Raw genomic sequence first — 19,517 nt, 5'->3', positions numbered from 1 at the left:
CAGGCACCAGCTGGAGCCTCTGTCAATAAAACTCCGGGGCCCCAGGCCTGTGCTCAGACCACTAGCCCAGACCCCCAGCCCCGTCTCCCTGCCCCACTCACTCATCGATGCCCACGTCGCTCAGCTTCTTCAGACTGTCGCCCTCCCCGCCATACACCGCGATCCTCTTGGGCATGAAGTTCTCGTCCGTTGTGTCCACCGTGAGCAAGAGCTTCCTGGAGGGGAGGGGACAGAGCAGCAGTTGGGCTCCCCGGCACAGAGCCACCCAGCCCAGCTGGGCAGAGCCGGGCAGAGCCGGGGTGCCCAGGACTCACACAGACTGGGGGTCCCCTCGAAGCCCTGTGGGACGCAGCCTGGGGTGGCCGTGGGACCTCCCTGCCCACCAGCTCCCGCCCCGGTGAGAGTGGAGGGGTGCAGGGATGGGCCCGTTGGCTCCCACCTGGGCAATGCTGATCACGAGGGTCATGCCTGACCGTGGCCACCCCATGAACCGGGCCCCCGGGGCTGACATGTCCCCCCCGCAGGCTCCCCCATGGCGGGGAGGGGAGTGCCGGCTCTCACTTGACGATGGTGCCTTTCTTCATGGTGAGCCGCACCCAGTGCTGGCCCTGGGAGCCGTCGCTCTCCCAGTAGGTGTCCGCGTTGCCGTCCGTCAGACACGACACGTTGAAGTCTTCCTGGAAGGGGGCGGGGGGGTGAAGGAGGGGTCAGACGGAGGGAGCCCACATCCTGCTCCGCACACGCACTCATCGAGCCGCACAGGGGCGAGGGGGTCCAGTGCTGGGATGGGGGTTGACCAGGGGACTGGGCAAGAGCGGGCACCATGCCCCAGAGCGCAGCGGGGGGCTAATGCCAAACTCTCAGACCAGGTCAGCAGCCAAGCCCACAGCAGAGTCCTCCTTCAGACTTGGGGTCCCATCTGGGCCCCCCGCAGCTGGAGGAGGCCCTAACGCTTCCCCACCCCCACTCGGGGACTCAGCTGCCCCCGTCCCCGCTCTGGGAGCTCCCTTTAGAGCCAGATCCTCACCTCTCTGGAGGGGGCACCTGACGCTCCTCTCCCGCGCAGGTCTCCCACCCGGCTGGCAGCCCCGGAGAGACGGGACCACCGGCCAAGCGCCCCCCGAGTCCTGCGCAGCTGAAAGCGGCCCCACCCCGTACCGTGTAGGAGGAGACGTCGATGCTCTCCACATACTGCTTGACGCTGCCCAGGTTCTCATCCTCCTTCCCCAGGTGATCGTACAAGAAATGCACCAGGTCCTCGTCGCACTCGTAACTCCACGTCGGGGGCACGAACCTGCCGGCACACGTGGGGTTAACAGCCCAGCGAGCTGGATGGGATGCCCCACAGAGCCCACGCCCGCTGTCCCTGCACCTGCCAGCCGGGGGCGCTGTAGAGAACAGCCCCATCCCCCAGCTCTGCTGCACACTAAGGCCGAGGGACCCCACCCAGCACAGACCCCGATCCCAGGCCCACCCAGCCAGGACAGGAGTGTGCCGGCTGGACGGCCCGGGCAAGGCGGTAACGCAGCAGAACCCGCCCCGGGACGTGTTGCTACCGGAGCTTCTGCACCGCCGCCTCGTCCTGCTCCATGGTTTTGGGTTTCGCGCCGAGCCGCAGGGAGTACGTCAGATCCACCACCTGCTCCCACCTGAAACGAGGCAAAGGACGGAGGGGTAAAGGGAAGGCCTGGGAGGAAAGACGGACCACTTATTGGGGCACTAGCCTGGGACAGGGAAGGGGCCAATCCCTGCTCTGCCACAGACCCTCTGTGCACAAATCTTTGTGCGCCTGTCCCCATCTGCCTCACCGGGGGGCTGGGAGGGGCTTGGATACTGCCGGGCGGGGGGCTGGGAGGGGCTCGGAGAAGGTAGCCGGCTCCCCTCTCCACCAAGAGCAAAGATCAGCCTCGGTTTAAACCCACTGCTGCCCCCCGTGGAAAGTGATTTTTTAAAGCCAGCGTTATTTCTCCTGCGGCTGCGTCAGCAGGTCAGAGTTGGGCCCAGGTCTGGGGCCCAAGAGACCAGAGCTCTGGGCGGGGCTCGGCGAGCTCTGTTAGCCCCTCTGGGCAGGGGACAGCCTATGCCAGGCCCGGGGCAGCAAAGTCACCCCGGAGCTCAGGAGAAGCCTGCCGCAGGGCCTGTTCCAATGGCTGTGGCCCCAGAGAGGAACGAGGTGGCGGGCCGGCCGGCCTGGCCTTGCGAGGCCGGCGAAGGAGATGCCTGCCACTGGCAGCGCTGCCCAGACACAGGGCTCCCAGCGGGGGGAGTGGCAGGCTCAGGGGGCAGGTGGTCACTACGTCGGACACACACAGCCCTGGGGAGCTGGGATCAGAACCCTGGTCCCCAAGTTTCCCTGCACACAGCTCTGGCCTCTGGCAACAAGCAGCCCTTTATCTCCCCTGTGAGTCGGGTGCTAGAGGATGACGCCCAACACAGCCTGGGAATTGCCCAGGCACCCAGCCTCCTCAAGCAGCCACAAGGAGACACAAGCTGGTGGCGCCCGGACCAAGCCCAATGCCCCCAGAGCCTCGTCCCCAGACCTGATCACGGGTTTATAATCGACCCCAAACAGCTGCTGCTGCCTCTGGATTCTGTCGGTGGACTCGACCGGGACCAGCCGGTCCCCTCCCTCGGCATGTTTGCACACCAGGATCCAGCCTTCCTCCAGCTCACAGCTGCCCTTGTACTCCTCCAGCTGCTCCTGCAACGCAAAGCACGGCCCGTCAAGGAGCCCTTCGCCCCGGCTTCACACAGCGCCCGCGGCCCTGGGGGAGCTGGCGGTTGGTTTCTCGGCTCCGGTGCCCACCACGACAGGCTGGCCACCAAGTCAGAGATCTGCTGGCCAACAGGGACGTGCGATCACCTCGTCTGCCCGCCTGCGTCACCGCTCCCTGCTCCCCACACCCGGCCCATCCCTTCTGGGGCAGCCAGAGCCAGCCTGTTCCCGACCGTGATGGCGAATCCACCGCACCTCTTGGTCTGTTGCCCACTGGTCCGTTCACCCGCCCGGTAAAACGAGCCCTTTCCTGGTTGGAATTCGTCCGGCTTCAGCTTCCAGCTGCCATCGGGCTAGAGCCAAGAGCCCTCGGCTAGCTGAGCCCTTCTCCCACAGAGAGACTTAGCACCGCCACAAGGCTGGCAAACCATGCCTCCACCCCACAGATCCCCTCAGTTCTGCACCCAGTGAAACAAATACCCCCCCACGCTGCTCACAGGCTTCCAGGAGTCCTCCCCCATCCTCCTCCATCACAGGCCTTAGAAGGTTCGGGGACTCCCCTCCACCACAACCCCTGAGCCTGGGGATACCCACCAATGCCCCCACCCCACCTGCCAGCCACCTGATGAGCCTGATCAGGCTCAGAGGGTGGTTGCGGGGGCCCTCCTCAGCGGAGAGACAGTTGCCCTGTGATCTTCTCCTCTGCCCCTCGCAGGGGGACACTGGATGCACACAGGGGCCATCCCCGGGCTGCGGGGCTACTGAGAACCCCAGCAAGCCAGGCCCCTTCGGACTTTTTTGCTAGCCAGGAAAGAAAAATAAAAAGCCAGACGCCTGGTGGAGCCAGGTCTGAGAGCTGTACGTCCTAAGGCCCAAACCCCTGGTGTGGTTCCCTTCAACTCCCGCAGAAACGCTCCCCTTCAGCCCCAGAGCTCCCTGCGCACCCCAAGGCTGGTGCATTGTTTTTAAAGAATGGGGCAAAATCAGGATATAATGGAAACTATAACTGTGGCTCAACTCCATGCCAGGAGCCCCGAGACTCTCTCCTGGGCCTGGAAATCACCAAAGCCTTGGGGACAAACACACTCACTAATACCCTCCCTCCCGAGGGATGGTGAGCAGCGATCACACCCCCGGGCCAGCAGTCTCATCTGCTCTAGCGTGGCAGAGGATGCGGGCACCAGGGGACGTGGGTACCAGGGGACGCGGTCTGTGCACACAGGACACGGTGTGAAAGTTGGCGGGACAAAGGGTATCTAGGTGCTGGCTGATTGGCAGACGTCCCCCTCAGGCCCGCTGCTGGGTCAAGGCAGTCAACAGAGGGCTGTGACGGGCGTCAACTCCTAGCAAAGACGGGGTGTTGTAGCGAAGGGGGGCTGGATGGCAGGAAAGCACCATCTAGGCAAAAACACCGGTGCAAGGAGGAGCCGTGTCCCGCGGGCATTACACTCGGGGTTATTCCGGAAGAACTAGCTCGTGCCACGCGCCCTCGGTGCCCGCTATGCCAGGGTTAAGGCGGAAGGGCCGTTTGGAGCCGTAAAGCAGCGCACGGCCGTCACCGCACAGGGGTACGGAAAACCACCCCGGCCAGCTCCCTGCCTCGGGCGCGCAGGCCGGTGGGAGAACGGCTCGGCCCGGTGAGCGAGGGAAAGCCCGGCCACGCCTAGCTCAGACGCTTTAAACGCAGCCGGCGCGGCAGGTCAGTTACCAAGGGCCAAACCCACCCCGGCTGGGGGCGGCTGGCAGACAGGCCTGGGATGGGGGTTCCAAGCTTAGGGGTGCCCCCTAGGCACGGCCAGGGAATCTGGATCCAGGGGATCGATCACCCCGTCACCCGCAGCCGGTCAGCCCCAGGGTCCGGCTCTGGGCCCAGCTCTGAGGCAGTTGCTGCCCATGGGAGGGGCGGTCTCAGGGCTGCGTTCCCCAACCTTTAACCTTGTCATCAGCGGGGAAGCCAGGTGGCTTTGACCCCACCCATCAAACCAGGAAGTGGCTGTCTGATTAAAGTCCCACAGCGAGGCCCACATCCAAACGCCCCCGACCTGTGGGGCACAGACCCCAGCTTTGTCACCTGCCCTCTGCCCGCCCGCCCCACAATGGAAACGCTGCACAGCGCCGCCACCCCCCCGCCCCAACACTCCTTACAACCGACAGCCTGAGGCCTCGGCCCCCTGCGCCCAGCCTGCCGCCAAACCACCCGGGCAGGAGCCAGGCACCAGCGTCCAGTCCCTATGCGTTGTAACCGCAGAGATTCAGAGCCCGGGACACAGCCTCGGCCAGACCTAGAGCCCGCCCCGAAAGCGCCACGCCTGGGGGGCTGGCAGTGGCTTAGACACCACTAAGGGGCCAGGCAGTGTAAACGCACAGAATGGATACCGCATGGACTAGTGGGAGTCCCTGTGTCCGGCGTCTCTCCCCGTGTCCATCTGTGTCCGCCTGTCTCTCCCATCTGCCTGCCTGTCTCTTACTGTGTTCTTCCATCTCCCCTCTGTGTCTGTCTGTCCGCCTGTCGCTCCCATCTCTGTGTCTGTCTGTCCGTCTCTCCCCATGTCCATCTGTGTCCGCCTGTCTCTCCCCATGTCCATCTCTGTCCGCCTGTCTCTCCCATCTGCTTGCCTGTTTGTTCGCCAGTCTCTTACTGTGTCCTTCCATCTTCCCCTCTGTGTCTGTCTGTCCGCCTGTCGCTCCCATCTCTGTGTCTGTCTGTCCGTCTCTCCCCATGTCCATCTGTGTCCGCCTGTCTCTCCCATCTGCTTGCCTGTTTGTTCGCCTGTCTCTTACTGTGTCCTTCCATCTCCCCTGTGTCTGTCTGTCCGCCTGTCGCTCCCATCTCTGGGTCTGTCTGTCCGTCTCTCCCAGTGTCCATCTGCGTGTCTGTCTGTCTCTCCCTACGTCCATCTGTGTCTGCCTGTCTCTCCCATCTGCTTGCCTGTTTGTTCGCCTGTCTCTTACTGTGTCCTTCCATCTCCCCTCTGTGTCTGTCTGACCGCCTGTCGCTCCCATCTCTGGGTCTGTCCGCCTGTCTCTCCCCATGTCCATCTGCGTGTCCGCCTGTCTCTCCCATCTACCTGCCTGTTTGTCCGCCTGTCGCTCCCATCTCTGTGTCTGTCTGTCCGTCTCTCCCAGTGTCCATCTCTGTGTCTGTCTGTCCGTCTCTCCCAGTGTCCATCTCTGTGTCTGTCTGTCCGTCTCTCCCAGTGTCCATCTCTGTGTCTGTCCGCCTGTCTCTCCCCATCTGCCTGCGTGTCTGTCCGCCTGTCTCTTACTGTGTCCTTCCATCTCCCCTCTGTGTCTGTCTGTCCGCCTGTCGCTCCCCATGTCCATCTGTGTCCGCCTGTCGCTCCCATCTGCCGGCCTGCCCCCCCCCCCCGGGCCGGCCTGCCCCCCCCCCCCGGGCCCGCCCGCCTGCCCCCCCCGGGCCCGCCCCGGTACCTGGCACAGCTTCACCCACAGCCCCTGGCTGTTGCAATACTCCTCGCCGGTGGCCAGCACGCACGTGCCCTTGCGCAGCTCCACGGCGAGCCTGGCGAGCTTCTGGCCGGCGCGGCCGCGGGCCGGGCTCCCGCTGACGCTGAGCAGGGAGCGGCCCGAGCCGGCGGCGGCGGGGTCCCGGCACAGCTTGTAGCGCACCCGGCGGGGCACGAAGCAGAGCGCGGCGGGCAGGGGCCGGGCGCGGGCGAAGCAGCCCACGCACTCGGCCAGGCAGCGGATCCGGCCCAGCAGCTGGTGCGGGGTCTCCGCCGGGGCGCCCATGGTCCGGTCCCGGCCCGGCCCGGCTCGGCTCGGCTCGGCCCCTCCTGCCGCTGCCCCGCCCCGCCCGTCACCGCCGCGCTGCGGGGGTGGAAACCCTCAGACCCTGCCCCCGCCCCGCACGGGGAGCGGCAGGGAGCTGTTTCCCGTTTCTGAAGGCGCCGCTACACCGGGCTTTACGGTCGATGGCCGCGCGCGCCGGCAGGGCCAGGGGCAGCCCTCCGCCGGCGGCGGGGTCTTTCAGGCACCCCGCGGGGCAGCCACGGCTCCCCCCGCCCCCGCCGGGGGCGCGGCCTGAGCAAGATGGCGGCGCCCGCGGGCCCCTCGCGGGGGCGTGGCGCCGCGCTGGGGGGAGGGGGCAGCGGAGCCCGGGCGGCGGGAGCAGGAGGATGGAGGGGAGCAGCCCGCTCCGGTGAGTCGCGGCGCCGGGGTCAGGGGCCCCCCGGGGCTGGTGCCGCCGCCGCCGCCGCCCGCGGGGGCCCGTCACGCCCGGCCCGGGTCTGGGAGAGCGCGACTGGCTCCGCGCGGGCGGGCGGGCGGGGGGGGGTAACTACCGGCCCCGCTAAACGCCCCCCCCACACACACCCGGGCAGCGCCCCCGGGGCCTGGGCTGGGCCCGTCCGGCGGAAACCGCGGCGAGCCGGCTTCACCCCGCGGCGAACGGCCGCTCCGCCCCGCCGGGTTCGCTCCTGGGCCCGCCCGGGCCCGGCTCCGCCCGCTGTTCCTGGGCCCGGGGGTAGCGGCTCCCTCGCTGCTTCCGGAAGCTGGTCGCCAAGCGGGTCCCCCCCCTTTCCCCGGGAACCCCCCCGGGTCCCCCCCTTTCCCCGGGAACCTCCCCGGGGTCCCCCCCCTTTCCCCGGGAACCCCCCCGGGGTCCCCCCCCTTTCCCCGGGGTCCCCCCCCTTTCCCCGGGTCACCCCCCCCTTTCCCCGGGAACCCCCCCCGGGTCACCCCCCCCTTTCCCCGGGAACCCCCCCCCGGGAACCCGTCCCCCCAGCAGCATAAAGCTCTCCCGCTGGCATGGCGCGGGGTCAGTGTCGCTCGGGGGGGGGCGGTTTCTTCCTAGCCCTGAGCGGTGCCAGTTGCCTTGGGGGAGGCTGTCGGGCAGACACCGCCACCCCCCTCCTCTCAGCTGTCGCTTCACGACGGGCGTTAATTTAACTAACACGCCACTGTAAACTCTGCCCTTTCTGTCTTGTCTACGGTACAGCCCTATGTGAGCGTGAAAAACCCGCCCCCGGGGACCGCGACACGGGCGTAATTCCCTGCTGTCTACAGCCCCACGTCGGCGGGAGAGCTGCTCCGCCGCTATAGCTACCGCCTCTCCTGGAGGTGGATTCACGGCGCTGGCAGGCGAGCTCTCTCCCGCCGGCTTAGAGCGTCTTCATTAAATCGCCACGGGGGCGCGGCTGTGCTCCTGCGATGGTTTAGGTGTAGGCTTGCCCTAAGCGAGGACGATCAGTTGGGACCCTATTGAAACTTTAAAGGACCAGCCCTTTAAAGTGTTTCGTTAAGCCTGTGGTTGCAACTAGCACTTGATCAGTATTAATGAAAGACTAGAGAACAGAGCTGTCTGAAGGATGGAAGTTCTGGTCTGAGAAGAATTGTGAGATTTGGTCAGAAGGAAAATAAATTCCAGAAGAAAATAATTATTTTGGTTGATAAATGTTACATGTTGCAATACACAATACATGATCAACATTTCTGCATGCCGTGGCCGACACCGGGGGAATTGCTTTCCGTTTTTTCCTGAAGTAAAATTCTGGTAAAATTGCCCGATTTCTGCAAAGTGTTTTGATTTTGACAGTGCTGTATCTTCCCATGGAATATGGTTCCATTCAAGTTCCTTTGGCTTTACTAGAGAATCTCTCTCTCGCTTTTGGATTTGCCAGCACACTCTGTCAGCGCCATGAGCTATAGTTTCCGCTGCTTGTGCAGACCTTTCACACCACCGTAGAGAGAGGAGAAAAATCACCTAGACTGAAGAAAGTTATTGGCAGTGGGAACTCGGAGACAGGTGCAGTAGCTGTAGTTACACAACTCAACATTAACTAGGTTGTAAATTGGCAGTTACACTTGCAAAGTTACTCTGCGTACTCTGGTCGCACTTAGCACAATGGAGTCCTGATCCTGACTGCAGCCGCTAGGTGGCTAGGAGACTCTGCCTGGATGAACTGAGGCTTCCACCATCAGTTGTAGGTTTAGGGAATCAAGTTTCTTGGTCTGGACTTTGCCCAGCCAGCCAGCTGTGCCCTATAAGTCACGGATGTATTTTTTCAAAAATATACTGTATAAAACTGAAGCCAGTGCAGAAACCCAGATTCCCCAGGAGCACCAACAGAACTTTAACTGCAAGACTGTGATGCAGGTCTGCCCCCCGTGCTGCTGCATGGGCTGGGTTTGCGAGATCCTATCTTCGCTCCATGTGCAACCCAGTCAGGGGGCCTAGTTTCCACATGGCTGGCCCCTGCCTTGCTTCTAGCATAGTTCATATGGAGTGTGGTTGGGTCTGGTAGCTGTAGCAAAAAGGGGCCTTCAGCCTATGTGATGAGACACCAAGCCAAGGTCTGCCCCTTCTGCCAGTCTCTGGTAGCTGGCCAGGTGACAATAGAAAATGCTTCCCTTCCGTTCCCCTGACTGTAGGGGATTACAGCCCTACTGTCCTAGGCCTAAACTCCTCCCAGGCCTGCACAGCTGAGATACAGCCTTACCGCCAGCTGAGTGGGAGTTAAGTCCACATCAGAGACGCCCCTCGGTGGAGCCCACCGTCCCCAGAATCTCCCCAGAGCAGCTGCTGCCTCTGATAACTTAATCAGCGCTGTCTCTTTGTGGTGCTCCCTAACCGCACATTGTCTGTGCAAGCGATGGATGGGCAGGCGGAGCCGGGAGAACAGGAAGGTGGCTCAGCAGCCCCGCTCCCACCTCCTGCTGGCTTTGTCCTGCACAGCATGCAGCTAGAACAGAACGGGGCAGTGATGGCAAATGTGACCGCACTCTCAGTCAGTTAAAACGTTTCATCCGGGATTATCTGTTACCACCCCCAAGAGCAGTTTAATGCCTCCAGAGAAGGCAGCAGATTCCTACCGCAGCCACCAGCCCTTGGGGCTCTTTAATGGATCAAAGGGAAGCCACACAGAGTTCTCCTTCTAGCCTGGGAGGAAAACCAGCTACAGCAGCCTATGGGGAGGGAGCTATGCTGTGACCAACGTCCTTCAACTGAATCCTGGCAGGCTCTGTGGGGCACTTATAGGCCATGTGTAGGGCAGTGACCCTGGTGTTTTGGGCACCTTTCCCCAGTCAGTGAGATGTGAGGAGTGTCGGGGCCCGTGCGAGATAGTGCAGAGCGTCCCTGCCTGCTTCTGCAGTCACTGTGTGGTTGGGACGTCCTGGCTTTGCTGCAGGTATCGCAGGGAGCCATGAGGGTGAGACACGGGACTGGAACCCAGGAGATCCAGGCAGGTCTCCATCGTTCTGCACCCACTTCCTCCTCGTACCAGTAACGGGATGCTCCTTGCTGGATATTTGTAGAGCACTTGGAGATCTGGGGCTGGTAGGGAGTGGGATTCTAGGGGGTGAGAGGCAGGGACTGTGAAGTCCCAGCCCGTTGTCGTGCATGAGTAGACAAGCCAGATCCTACATCACTTGGGATACTACACCACTGACCTTCCCGGCCTGGGGAATGCCCAGTTCCCTTCCCTGCCGCACCCGGCCAGGACCGCTCCCCTTAATGTGTTGGAGGGTGTTAACCTCCTTTCTGCTGTCATCCCAGCCATTAGCCAGTGGGGAGGGACTAGCCCGAACCCTGGAGCGCAGAGAGCTCCCCTCCCTCAAGGAAGCAGTTGTCCCAGCGAGGTGCTGCTGCCTAGCCCCTGGCAGCCTGGAGAAGCAGGACCAGCAGCCGGCTCTGGGCCAGCAGCCAGGGCTGACAGAGGAGGGCTCTGACTCTCCTGTGGGTCAGGGACTCTGTCTCTCTCCCCCGGAGCTTGGGCTTGCATGAGCAGGGAGCAGACAGGAAACCTTCCCTGGGTGCAGAGTGGCCTGTGTCAGCCTCCTCCTGGCTGTGGGAGTGCGGGCAAGGGGCTGACAGCCCCCTGGAAAGGAAGAGCCGGGCTGGGGGCTGCACACAAACCCACCAGGGGAGTAATGCAGTGTGAGGAGGGGGTCTGCAGAGGCTGTTACCAGAGCAGCAGAATGAGGAGGTGCAGGGACCCTGTCCTGCATCACCCCAGGCAGGGCTGTTGGCAAGTTATACTTGGCATCTGCATGTTCCCAAAGCGCTGAGTAAATGTCTGCTGCCCCCCAGGCGGAAGGCAAGTGCGGGCTGGGGGACCGCTTGCCGGGCTGGCCTCAGCTTCTCTAATCTCCACCCAGAAAGAGGAATGATGGGACAATGACAAGGCAACAGGCTTGTTCCTCACCTAGGCTGCGGGGCCTCCAGCAGGTCCTTTCTCTGCCAGGGGGGTGCGACCACAGGCCCGGCTCACCCCCTCCCAACCTCCTGCTGCAGCTCCAGGGAAGTGCCCTGCCAGGCTCCCTCCTGGGCCCAGGTCCCTCCTTTATAAGCACCAGCTGGGACTCAGCCCCAATCGCAGCTGCTGTTCAGCTCGTTCCCAGCACCTGCCTACTGGTCTACTCCCTGAGCCTTAAAAGGGCAGACCGCCTTGTTGCAGCAAATATCAGCCCCATTTTACTGGTGGGGAAACTGAGGCACGGAGGCAGAGGTGGGCAAACGCACCAGTTCCCAGCCCCGATGTGGAGCATGGTCCCATGCAGCTAACGCCTCAGACTCCAGTGGGTTGGAGGGTCAGCTCCTGTGATTTCCCTTTGCCCTAGGGGTGGGAGTAGCCAGGCTCTGCAGCTCTCTGTGGGGGAGCGGTCTCCTGACCCCACCCTGCTCCTAGGGGATTGGTCTCGGTGATGCTGGGTCTGCTGACTGCCTGCCCCCACTCCCCCCCCTTGCTTTAGGCCCCAAGACTTCCCTGCGTTGAAGAATGACACGTTCCTTCGAGCAGCGAGAGGGGAAGAGACGGAGTACACCCCAGTCTGGTGCATGAGGCAGGCTGGCCGATACCTCCCAGGTGAGTGGCCAAGGCACAGGGTCCAGGAAGGTCGGGCCAGCACTCCGGGCAGGGCCCTTCTCCTACTTGGAGCAGGGGTGCCTGTCCCCGTTCCCCCTTGCTGGCTGGCACTAGCTGAGTTGGGGATCGCTCCAGGAGCAGGGTGGCAGATGGAGCCAGAGGCTCAGCTTAGAGTACTGGGCAGAGGCCAGGGTAGCTGAGGGTGCTGCTGGGACCTCTGTGCCATGTTCCCCTTTGCCTTCCTGGCGTGGTGGGGCTCAGGGCCCCCCGGGGATGCCCTCCCCAGGGCCTCACCCAGCTGATCTGCTTGCAGAGTTCCGGGAGACCCGAGCTGCCCAGGACTTCTTCGCCACCTGCCGAAGCCCGAAGATGTGCTGCGAACTGACCCTGCAGGTGAGCGGCTGCTCAGCGCCTGAGCTGATGTTCTCCCCAGGAAGGGCTTTTCTTCACTGCTGCAGAAGCCCTGCGAGCTCCCCCGGGAGTCTGTCACAGCACCGATTGGGTGCCCCCCTCAGCCCACCAGAGGGAGACGCTGTCGTCCTGCCCAGGGTCGTCCTACTCACCCCGGGCTGAGACACGTGTGACAGCTTGGGGAGGCTAAGCACCAGACCCCCACCCTCCTGCCAGGCTGCAGACCTGGTTTCCCTGATGGAGAGCCCATGTGCGCCCTTCCTTAGCCTGGTTTCAGAGTAGCAGCCGTGTTAGTCTGTATTCGCAAAAAGAAAAGGGGGACTTGTGGCACCTTAGAGACTAACAAATTTATTTGAGCATTGAGCTTTCCTGAGCAAAGTGAGCTGTAGCTTACGAAAGCTTATGCTCAAATAAATTTGTTAGTCTCTAAGGTGCCACAAGTCCTCCTCTTCTTCCTTAGCCTGTGAATTTGTCAGGGCCGGGGCCAGGCCCAGGCTGACAGCAACCTGGGGCCTGCTGGACGGCTCAAGAAGATCTGGACAACCTTGAAAACGAGTAATTGAAACGGGGTACAATTTAACAGTGCAAAGTGCAAGGTCAGGAACTTAGCGACTGACAAGGAGAATTTTTGCTATAAGCTGGGGATGTATCAGCTGGAAGTGACAGGAGAAGACAGACCTGAGTGTATTGGTCTGTGACCGGGGTCCTAGCAGGGGCCAGCTGTGATCACTCAATTAGGGTGAACTGCAAAGAATGGGGCAGACAATCCCCATAAAGCTGGTGGATATTCCAGTACTCAGATTCACCAAGGCAGCATAAAACAGCTTCTTTATTACCTCACTGGTTACTCAGAAGTCCAGACAACACAGTTCCCTCAAAGTGATCCAGCCTCAGGCCTCCATCCAGGTACCCATGTCAAATATGATGAAAATTTCTGTAAATCTTATTTCATCGTATATAAAAGAAAAGGTTCTCCCAATCCCCAAGGATCGGACACCTCACCGCCCAGGTTATTGAATGTTCCAGATCTTACCCAGTTACAGGCTACAGCCAAGTCTTATTGACTAAACTAAAATGTATTAAAAAGCAGAAGAGAGACGGTAAGGTTAAAAGACGGTAAGGTTAAAAGATCAATAGACAGACAGACATGAGTTCAATTCACTTAGGTGCAGCTTCATAGCAGAGATGGTGAGCTTCGTATTGCAGAGAGTTCTTTCAGAAATAGTTCATAGGTCATAGTCCGATGCCCAACTATCATATTCAGGGGGTACCAGCATAACTGGGACCTCAGGCTTGCGACTCAAACTTCCCCCAATGAAGCCTAAGCAGATCTGAGATGACAGAATCAGGACCCAAGGATCTTTTATACAATTTCATGTCCTCTTTGACAAGCTGGGGTCGCTCAGGGAACAAAAGGTCATTAGGATGATTTTGGAGGAGGTCCATCACTGGTACTTAGCTATAGAATTAACATAAGGCCATTTGCTTGTTCCTCCAGCATTCACAGTGTATTTCAAAGATGAATACCGAGATATCCCGTGTTTACAATTGATTTAAATGCTAGGATCTTCTTTTGACCTCTGACTTATCAGAATACAGCATAGGCAAGGACTGTGGATTACATTGTGGACCCTACTCATAAGTATGTAAATACACAAAAACACAAACATTGTCTCCCCACATGTCCTTTGAGGGTTATTTATTTTGCAGGCTGTTTAACCCTTTCTAGCCATGGTCATTCACAGGAAGACTATGAGCCACCAATGTGATGTGGTTGTGAAAAGGCTGATGCAGTGCTGGGGTGCATCTGACAAGGCGTTTCCAGTAGAGACAGGGCAGTGTTATTCCCATTGAACCAGGCACAGGTGAGACCTCACCTGGCATACTGGGTGCAGATCTGGTGTCCCACGTGTAAGAAAGATGAATTCAAACTGGAACAGGTGCAGAGCAGGGCTACTAGGATGATCCGAGGAATGGAAAAACCTACCTTGAGAGGAGACGCCAAGAGCTTGGCTTGTTTAACCCAACCAAACACAGGCTGAGGGGAGATCTGACTGCTCTCGATAAATACATCAGAGGGACAAACACCAGGGAGGGAGAGGAGTTATTTAAGATAAGCGCCAATGTGGACACAAGAACCAATGGCTATCAACTGGCCATCAACAAGTTTAGACTTGAAATGAGATGAAGGTTTCTAACCAGCAGAGGAGTGAAGTTCTGGAGCAGCCTCCCCAGGGGAGCAGTGGGGACAAAAAACCTCACTGGCTTCAAGACAGAGCTGGAGAAGTGTATGGAGGGGATGGTGTGGTGGGACTGCCTACGACGGCATGTCGCTGATCTGCGACTGCTAGCAGCAAATATCTCCAGTGGCTGGAGATGGGACACTAGATGGGAAGGGCTCTGTGTTACTACAGAGAATTCTTTCCCAGGTGTCTGGCTGCTGGGTCTTGTCCATATGCTCAGGGTCCAACTGATCACCATATTTGGGGTCGGGAAGGAATTTTCCCCCCGGTCAGATTGGCAGAGACCTTGGGGGTTTTTCGCCTTCCTCTGCAGCCTGGGGCATGGGTCACTTGCAGGTTTAAACCCATGTCAGTGGTGGATTCTCTGTAACTTGAGGTCTTTAAACCCTGATTTGAGGACGTCCGTGATGCACCCAGGGATCAGGGTCTGTTACAGGGGTGGGTGGGTGAGGTTCTGTAGCCTGCGATGTGCAGCAGGTCAGACGAGAGGGTCACGATGGTCCCATCTGGCCATAAGGCTGCTGAGCTCCATGTGTGTCCGGCGCTGACTCTGACTCTGTTCCCTGCAGCCGTTGAGGCGATTTCCTCTGGATGCTGCCATCATCTTCTCTGACATCTTGGTGGTGCCCCAGGTAAGGGAGGCAAAGGTCTGCATTGCTGCCCCCGGGTTGGGGGGCTGGATCCCCTTGGGGGCTGGTGGGCGCCCGCTCCTTCTCCTGTCCCGTGTTTGTCCCCCAAGGCGCTGGGCATGGAGCTGGTGATGGTGCCCGGCAAAGGGCCCACTTTCCCAGAGCCCCTCATGGAGGTGGAGGACCTGCTGAAGCTGCGGCAGAAGGTGGACGTGTCGGAGGAGCTGGGCTACGTCTTCCAGGCCATCACGCTGACCCGGCACAGCCTGGAGGGCAAAGTGCCCCTAATTGGCTTCTCCGGGGCACCGGTAAGAACCGCCCCACCCCGGCTCTGGGAAGCCAGGCACGCAGTCCCACTGGGCTCAGGCTGCCTCGCTCGCAGCCCCTGCGGGGGGTCGCGCTGTGTTCTCTGGAGGATGCTCCCAGGGCTGCAGCTACTGATCAGCCTGCCTGGGCGGCCGGGAGCACAAGGGGACGCTGGACTGGAAATGACCCTGCCTTTAGCGCGGGGGCTGTTGGCTCAGAGGCAGATCCAGCCGGTACCCCCCTTTCTGCACTGTCCCCCGGGACGGGAGTGAGGGCGTGTGCATTCCAGCCTAGCCCCATGCTTCCTCCATCTCAGGCCAGCCCTCGGGCGAGGGGCGACTGGCTGTCCCGGTGAGGGAGAGGCCCAGCCAGGCCCCCAGCGGGGTGTTTGGGGGCAGGGTGGGACCCACTCTCTTGCTCACTCTTCGTGCCCTGCCGACTCTCCTTCCTCGCCCAGTGGACCCTCATGTCCTACATGATCGAAGGCGGCGGCTCCAACACCATGGCCAAGGCCAAGCGCTGGCTGTACCGGCATCCCGAGGCCAGCCACCGCCTGCTGCAGCTGCTGCGGGATGTCATCGTGGAGTACCTGGTGGGCCAGGTGGCAGCCGGCGCTCAGGTGCGCCTTGTTCGGGGGGGACTCATGGGAACAGTGCAGTGGGTGGGGCGGGGAGAGCTTGGGGGTCCCTCGGGCAGCCTCGTGGAACGAGACCTGCCAACGGGGTGTCACCGGGGGAGCCTGGCAGTAGGTTACTGAGGTTCACGGCACCGTGGGGGGCAGAGCCCTGTGGCACTCCTCACCCGGAAATGCACAGCCGTGGGGTGGGGGGTCTTACTGCTGTGTATCCACTAGGGGTTTAGACCAGTGGAGTTGGGCGGGGAGGGGCCCCTTCTGGACTGGGAGACGGGGGCCCGTTCTGGACTGGGAGCGCTGGGAGCCGGGGGCTCTAACCTGATGTCCCTTTGGCTCCGGAAGGCGCTCCAGCTGTTTGAGTCCCATGCCGGGCACCTGGGCCCTGAGCAGTTCCGGGAGTTTGCCCTGCCCTACGTCCGGGACATTGCCAAGCGTGTGAAGAACAAGCTGCAGGCAGAAGCGCTGTCCCCGGTGCCAATGGTAAGGAGGGCGCTGGGCCTGGCTGGGCACTGCCACTGAGGGGGTTTCAGAGTCGCTGCTCTGGGGCCAACCTCGCCCCCAGCTGCCCCAGCCTGCAGCAGGGCTGGGGCCCGAGGCAAGTGGGAGGGGCTTCCCTTTGGCCCCGCCCCTTGATGGGGAGAGCCAGCCAGAGCTCTGCTCCCTGAGTGCCCTCCACCAGGTGGGTCCCTGGAGCAGGTTCCCCAGCGACGACAGGTCTACGCGCAGGGAGAGCTCCCAGCCCAGGAGGCTCCTCATTGGTGTGGGGGGTGGTGGGGAGGGCATCGGGGCTGCTGCTGCTTTTCCACCCCAGAGAGGGGTCTGGGTGGAGGAGGGCCGGGACTGCCTGACCCTGGAGCGCTGGGACTCTCCAGTCCCATCTCGGCCGGCGGCTGGTGTTGCAGGCTGCGCAGGAAGGGGTTAAACCCAACTCCCCCATGCGCCCAGTGGGGCAGCAGCAGGTGGGTGAGGGGGCCTGAGCCCAGCAGCCAGGTCTCCTCGCTGCCCTGCTGCAGACAGGCCGTGCCCTCCGCCGGGCAGCCCTCCGCCAAAGCGCTGTGCCAAGGTAGCGAGTGCCCAGCCCACTACTGAGGTGGAGCTGCCATGGGGCTCCAGGGCACCCAGGCCGCAGGGCCAGAGCCGGCGAGAGGGGGAGGAATGGACACAGCCCGGCCCCTTGGCAAGGCAAGCGCCCAGCCTCCTGCGCTTCCTGGAGCCCCGCAGGTGCCCCACTGCGGCGCTGGGCATGAGCCGAGCCCTGCCCAGCCCATCTGGCTGAGATTCAGCCAGCCAGCGCCTCCCCAGCCCCAAGGGGAAGTGGCCCGCCTGCCCGCCGCTCTGATGGACTCCCAGGCCCTCTGGGGCCAGCTGTGGGGCAGTGTGCTGGGGAGACACCGCACGGCCCGACAGCTTCCCGCAGCCCCCCTCGCTGCTGAGAGTGTCAGGGGGGTGGCCCCTGTGTGTGAGGGCAGGTGCCTGCGAGGATCCCGATGCCCAGTAGGCTCAGGGAGTAGGGAGGGGAAAGGCCACGAGGGCTCCACCGTTGCCCGCAAAGTCCTTCCCAGGAGGGAGCAGGCTGTGGCTGGGAGAAGCCGGCTGGGCTGGAGAGCAGGGACCTGGGCCAGGGAGAGCAGCAGTCTGCCCCTGCCTGCGGGAGCTGGCCCTGGGAAAGGGGGAGCGTTTACATCCCAGCAGGGGCACCCCTCTGAGCAGGCCAGCAGGACAGTGCGTGTGCCCGGGGCTCTGGGCACCACCCTGCCCCCAGGTGACACCGGGACAATCAGTGCATCACGTGCCCTGTTCGCTAGCCCCACAGCCACCCCGCTCCTGGAAAGGTGCCCCAGGACGTCAGCACCAGTGCAAAGGCCCCAGCCTGACGGCACGCACCGGAGGAAGCAGCCGCGGCGGCCAAAGGCAGAGGGCTGAGCTGGCGTGAGCCGACCAGCCAGAGGGGATGCCCTGGAGACGGCACTGGCTGGCTCCGTGGACCAGGCTGTTTCTCTGGGGTGCCTCAGTTTCCCCAGGGGAATGGCAGCACCGCTCCCCCTGAGGGCTGTGGTGAATGTGTAGAAGGGACTCCGGGTCACAGGCCCCAGGACGGCGTAGGGCAGGGGAGCTCCCACTCTGCCACGGCCGCCGGTGGGCAGAGGCTGATGCCGCGTCCCATTGCACATGGCTCGGGGCAGAGCCAGGCAGCTGAGCCCTTCCCCCGCGTCTCTCCCCCTCGCAGATCGTCTTCGCCAAGGACGCGCACTACGCGCTGGAGGAGCTGGCCCAGGCTGGCTACGAGGTGATCGGCCTGGATTGGACCATCCAGCCCCAGGCGGCTCGGTAAGAGATCCGCCCACTGGGCGACAGCCAGGCCTGGAGCCGGCAGCGGGCTGGGAGCCGGAGGGCAGCTCCTTGCCCCCGGGGCCAGGTAGCATCCGCGGCCCTCGGTCCTGCAGCCCAGCTGCCCTGGGCATGATGCCAAGGCCCTAGGGACACCCCCGGGGGCTGGGACACCGTCCGCTCCGAGGCGACCCTGGCTCTGCCATCGCCTGGCTCCACTGGCCTGCCCGCCCCAGGATGCTTGGCCCCTCCCTTCGCCGGCACACGCGGGGCCCAGCGGTGCCCGGGGCCCCGTCTCAGGGGAGCTGGGCTGGGGCATGCTGCGCTGTAGCTGTGCAGGGAGAGGAGAGGCATTTCCACCCAGGGGCTGCGTCCCAGCCGCCCCCGAGCTCCCGGGGGCTTCGCTGGGGGCCAGCCCCTGAGAAGGGCCTGTGCCGAGCAGGTCAGCTAGCTGGAGGGGCGGTGTTGTACCAGCCCTGGTCGCTAGGGACCCGATCTGTGAGCCCCGCCACCAGGGAACCAGCCGGGGAAATAGCTGGTGCTTTGGAAGATCTGTGGCCCAGCAGGGACCGGACCCCTCCGGGGCGGGGGCGGGCAGGGAAGTGGCACCATCTCTGAGCCAGGTGCAGTGACTTACCCGCTTCCTTTCTGTTCCAGAGAGCGGACGGGTCACCGCGTTACCCTCCAAGGGAACCTGGATCCCTGCGCCCTGTACGCACCCAAGGTAAGGGGGAGGCCGGCCAGGAGCTGGCAACCCTGGGTTCTAATCCCAGCACCGACACCACCTCCCTTTGGGGCAAAGCACGTCCTCTGCCTCAGTTTCCCCAGATGCACAATGGAGCCAGTGTCCAACTCCCAGGCACTTGGGGAAGGGGAGTGAGAGCCAAGTGCTTGGGAGAGTCACCCGGGCTTCCGGGGCTGAGCCCAACAGAAGGGGGAGCCTCGGCCCAGGTGTCTGGCACGGGAAGGCAGCTGGATTCGATCACCCCACCCCAGGGCCCCAGCTCCGGTGCAGAGTAACAGGCCTTGGTGAGGGGACCGGGGCCCCGGGCTCACGGTGGGTGAGCACCCTGGGCCCCGGGCTCACGGTGGGTATCCTGGGTTGGCAGGAGAAGATCGGGGAGCTGGTGAAGAGGATGCTGGAGGGGTTCGGGACCCAGCGCTACATCGCCAACCTGGGCCACGGCCTGTACCCCGACATGAGCCCCGAGCACGTGGGCGCGTTCGTGGAAGCTGTGCACACGCACTCCCGCCACCTCAGCACGCCCGACTGAGCCCGCCCGGGCCCCTGCCGGCGAGAGGACTGCACGGCGCCGGCCCAGTGAGCGGCAGAGCAGGGGCGCGGCTGGCGGCTCCGCTGTCTGGGCGTGGGGGTCTCAGCCGGGCTGGCCTGGGCCCTGAATTAAAGCTCCTCGTTTCCCA

At 62.6% G+C, this 19,517-nt stretch overlaps 2 protein-coding genes across 5 annotated transcripts in view; one reads left to right on the top strand and one right to left on the bottom strand.

The window, feature by feature from the left end:
- Window positions 1-6,699, bottom strand: part of HECTD3 (HECT domain E3 ubiquitin protein ligase 3) — a 15,626-nt gene extending 8,927 nt beyond the window's left edge. The window contains exons 1-6 of one of the 4 annotated variants that reach the window (XM_073357903.1): window positions 6,149-6,699; window positions 2,541-2,701; window positions 1,557-1,649; window positions 1,159-1,294; window positions 562-677; window positions 102-215 (exon numbers count right to left, since the gene is read on the bottom strand). In XM_073357903.1, the coding sequence (XP_073214004.1) occupies window positions 102-215; window positions 562-677; window positions 1,159-1,294; window positions 1,557-1,649; window positions 2,541-2,701; window positions 6,149-6,469 (941 nt within the window). In that variant the 5' untranslated portion in view covers window positions 6,470-6,699. Of the gene's footprint in view, window positions 1-101; window positions 216-561; window positions 678-1,158; window positions 1,295-1,556; window positions 1,650-2,540; window positions 2,702-5,184; window positions 5,882-6,148 lie in introns of those variants that run through there. The other 3 variants (XM_073357904.1, XM_073357906.1, XM_073357905.1) reach the window with 3 other exon arrangements.
- UROD (uroporphyrinogen decarboxylase) lies at window positions 6,637-19,517 on the top strand. The gene is made up of 10 exons (XM_073357907.1): window positions 6,637-6,878; window positions 11,432-11,544; window positions 11,858-11,937; window positions 14,768-14,830; window positions 14,938-15,135; window positions 15,591-15,752; window positions 16,110-16,247; window positions 17,995-18,095; window positions 18,753-18,819; window positions 19,205-19,517. The coding sequence occupies exons 1-10, from the start codon at window positions 6,652-6,654 to the stop codon at window positions 19,367-19,369; spliced, it is 1,314 nt and encodes a 437-aa protein (XP_073214008.1). The 5' UTR covers window positions 6,637-6,651; the 3' UTR covers window positions 19,370-19,517.

Source organism: Lepidochelys kempii, chromosome 8, assembly GCF_965140265.1.
Source record: "Lepidochelys kempii isolate rLepKem1 chromosome 8, rLepKem1.hap2, whole genome shotgun sequence".
In the NCBI taxonomy this organism is placed as follows: domain Eukaryota; kingdom Metazoa; phylum Chordata; order Testudines; family Cheloniidae; genus Lepidochelys; species Lepidochelys kempii.
The sequence above is the reverse complement of the archived record's forward strand: the minus strand, read 5'-3'. Positions and strand labels throughout refer to the sequence as shown.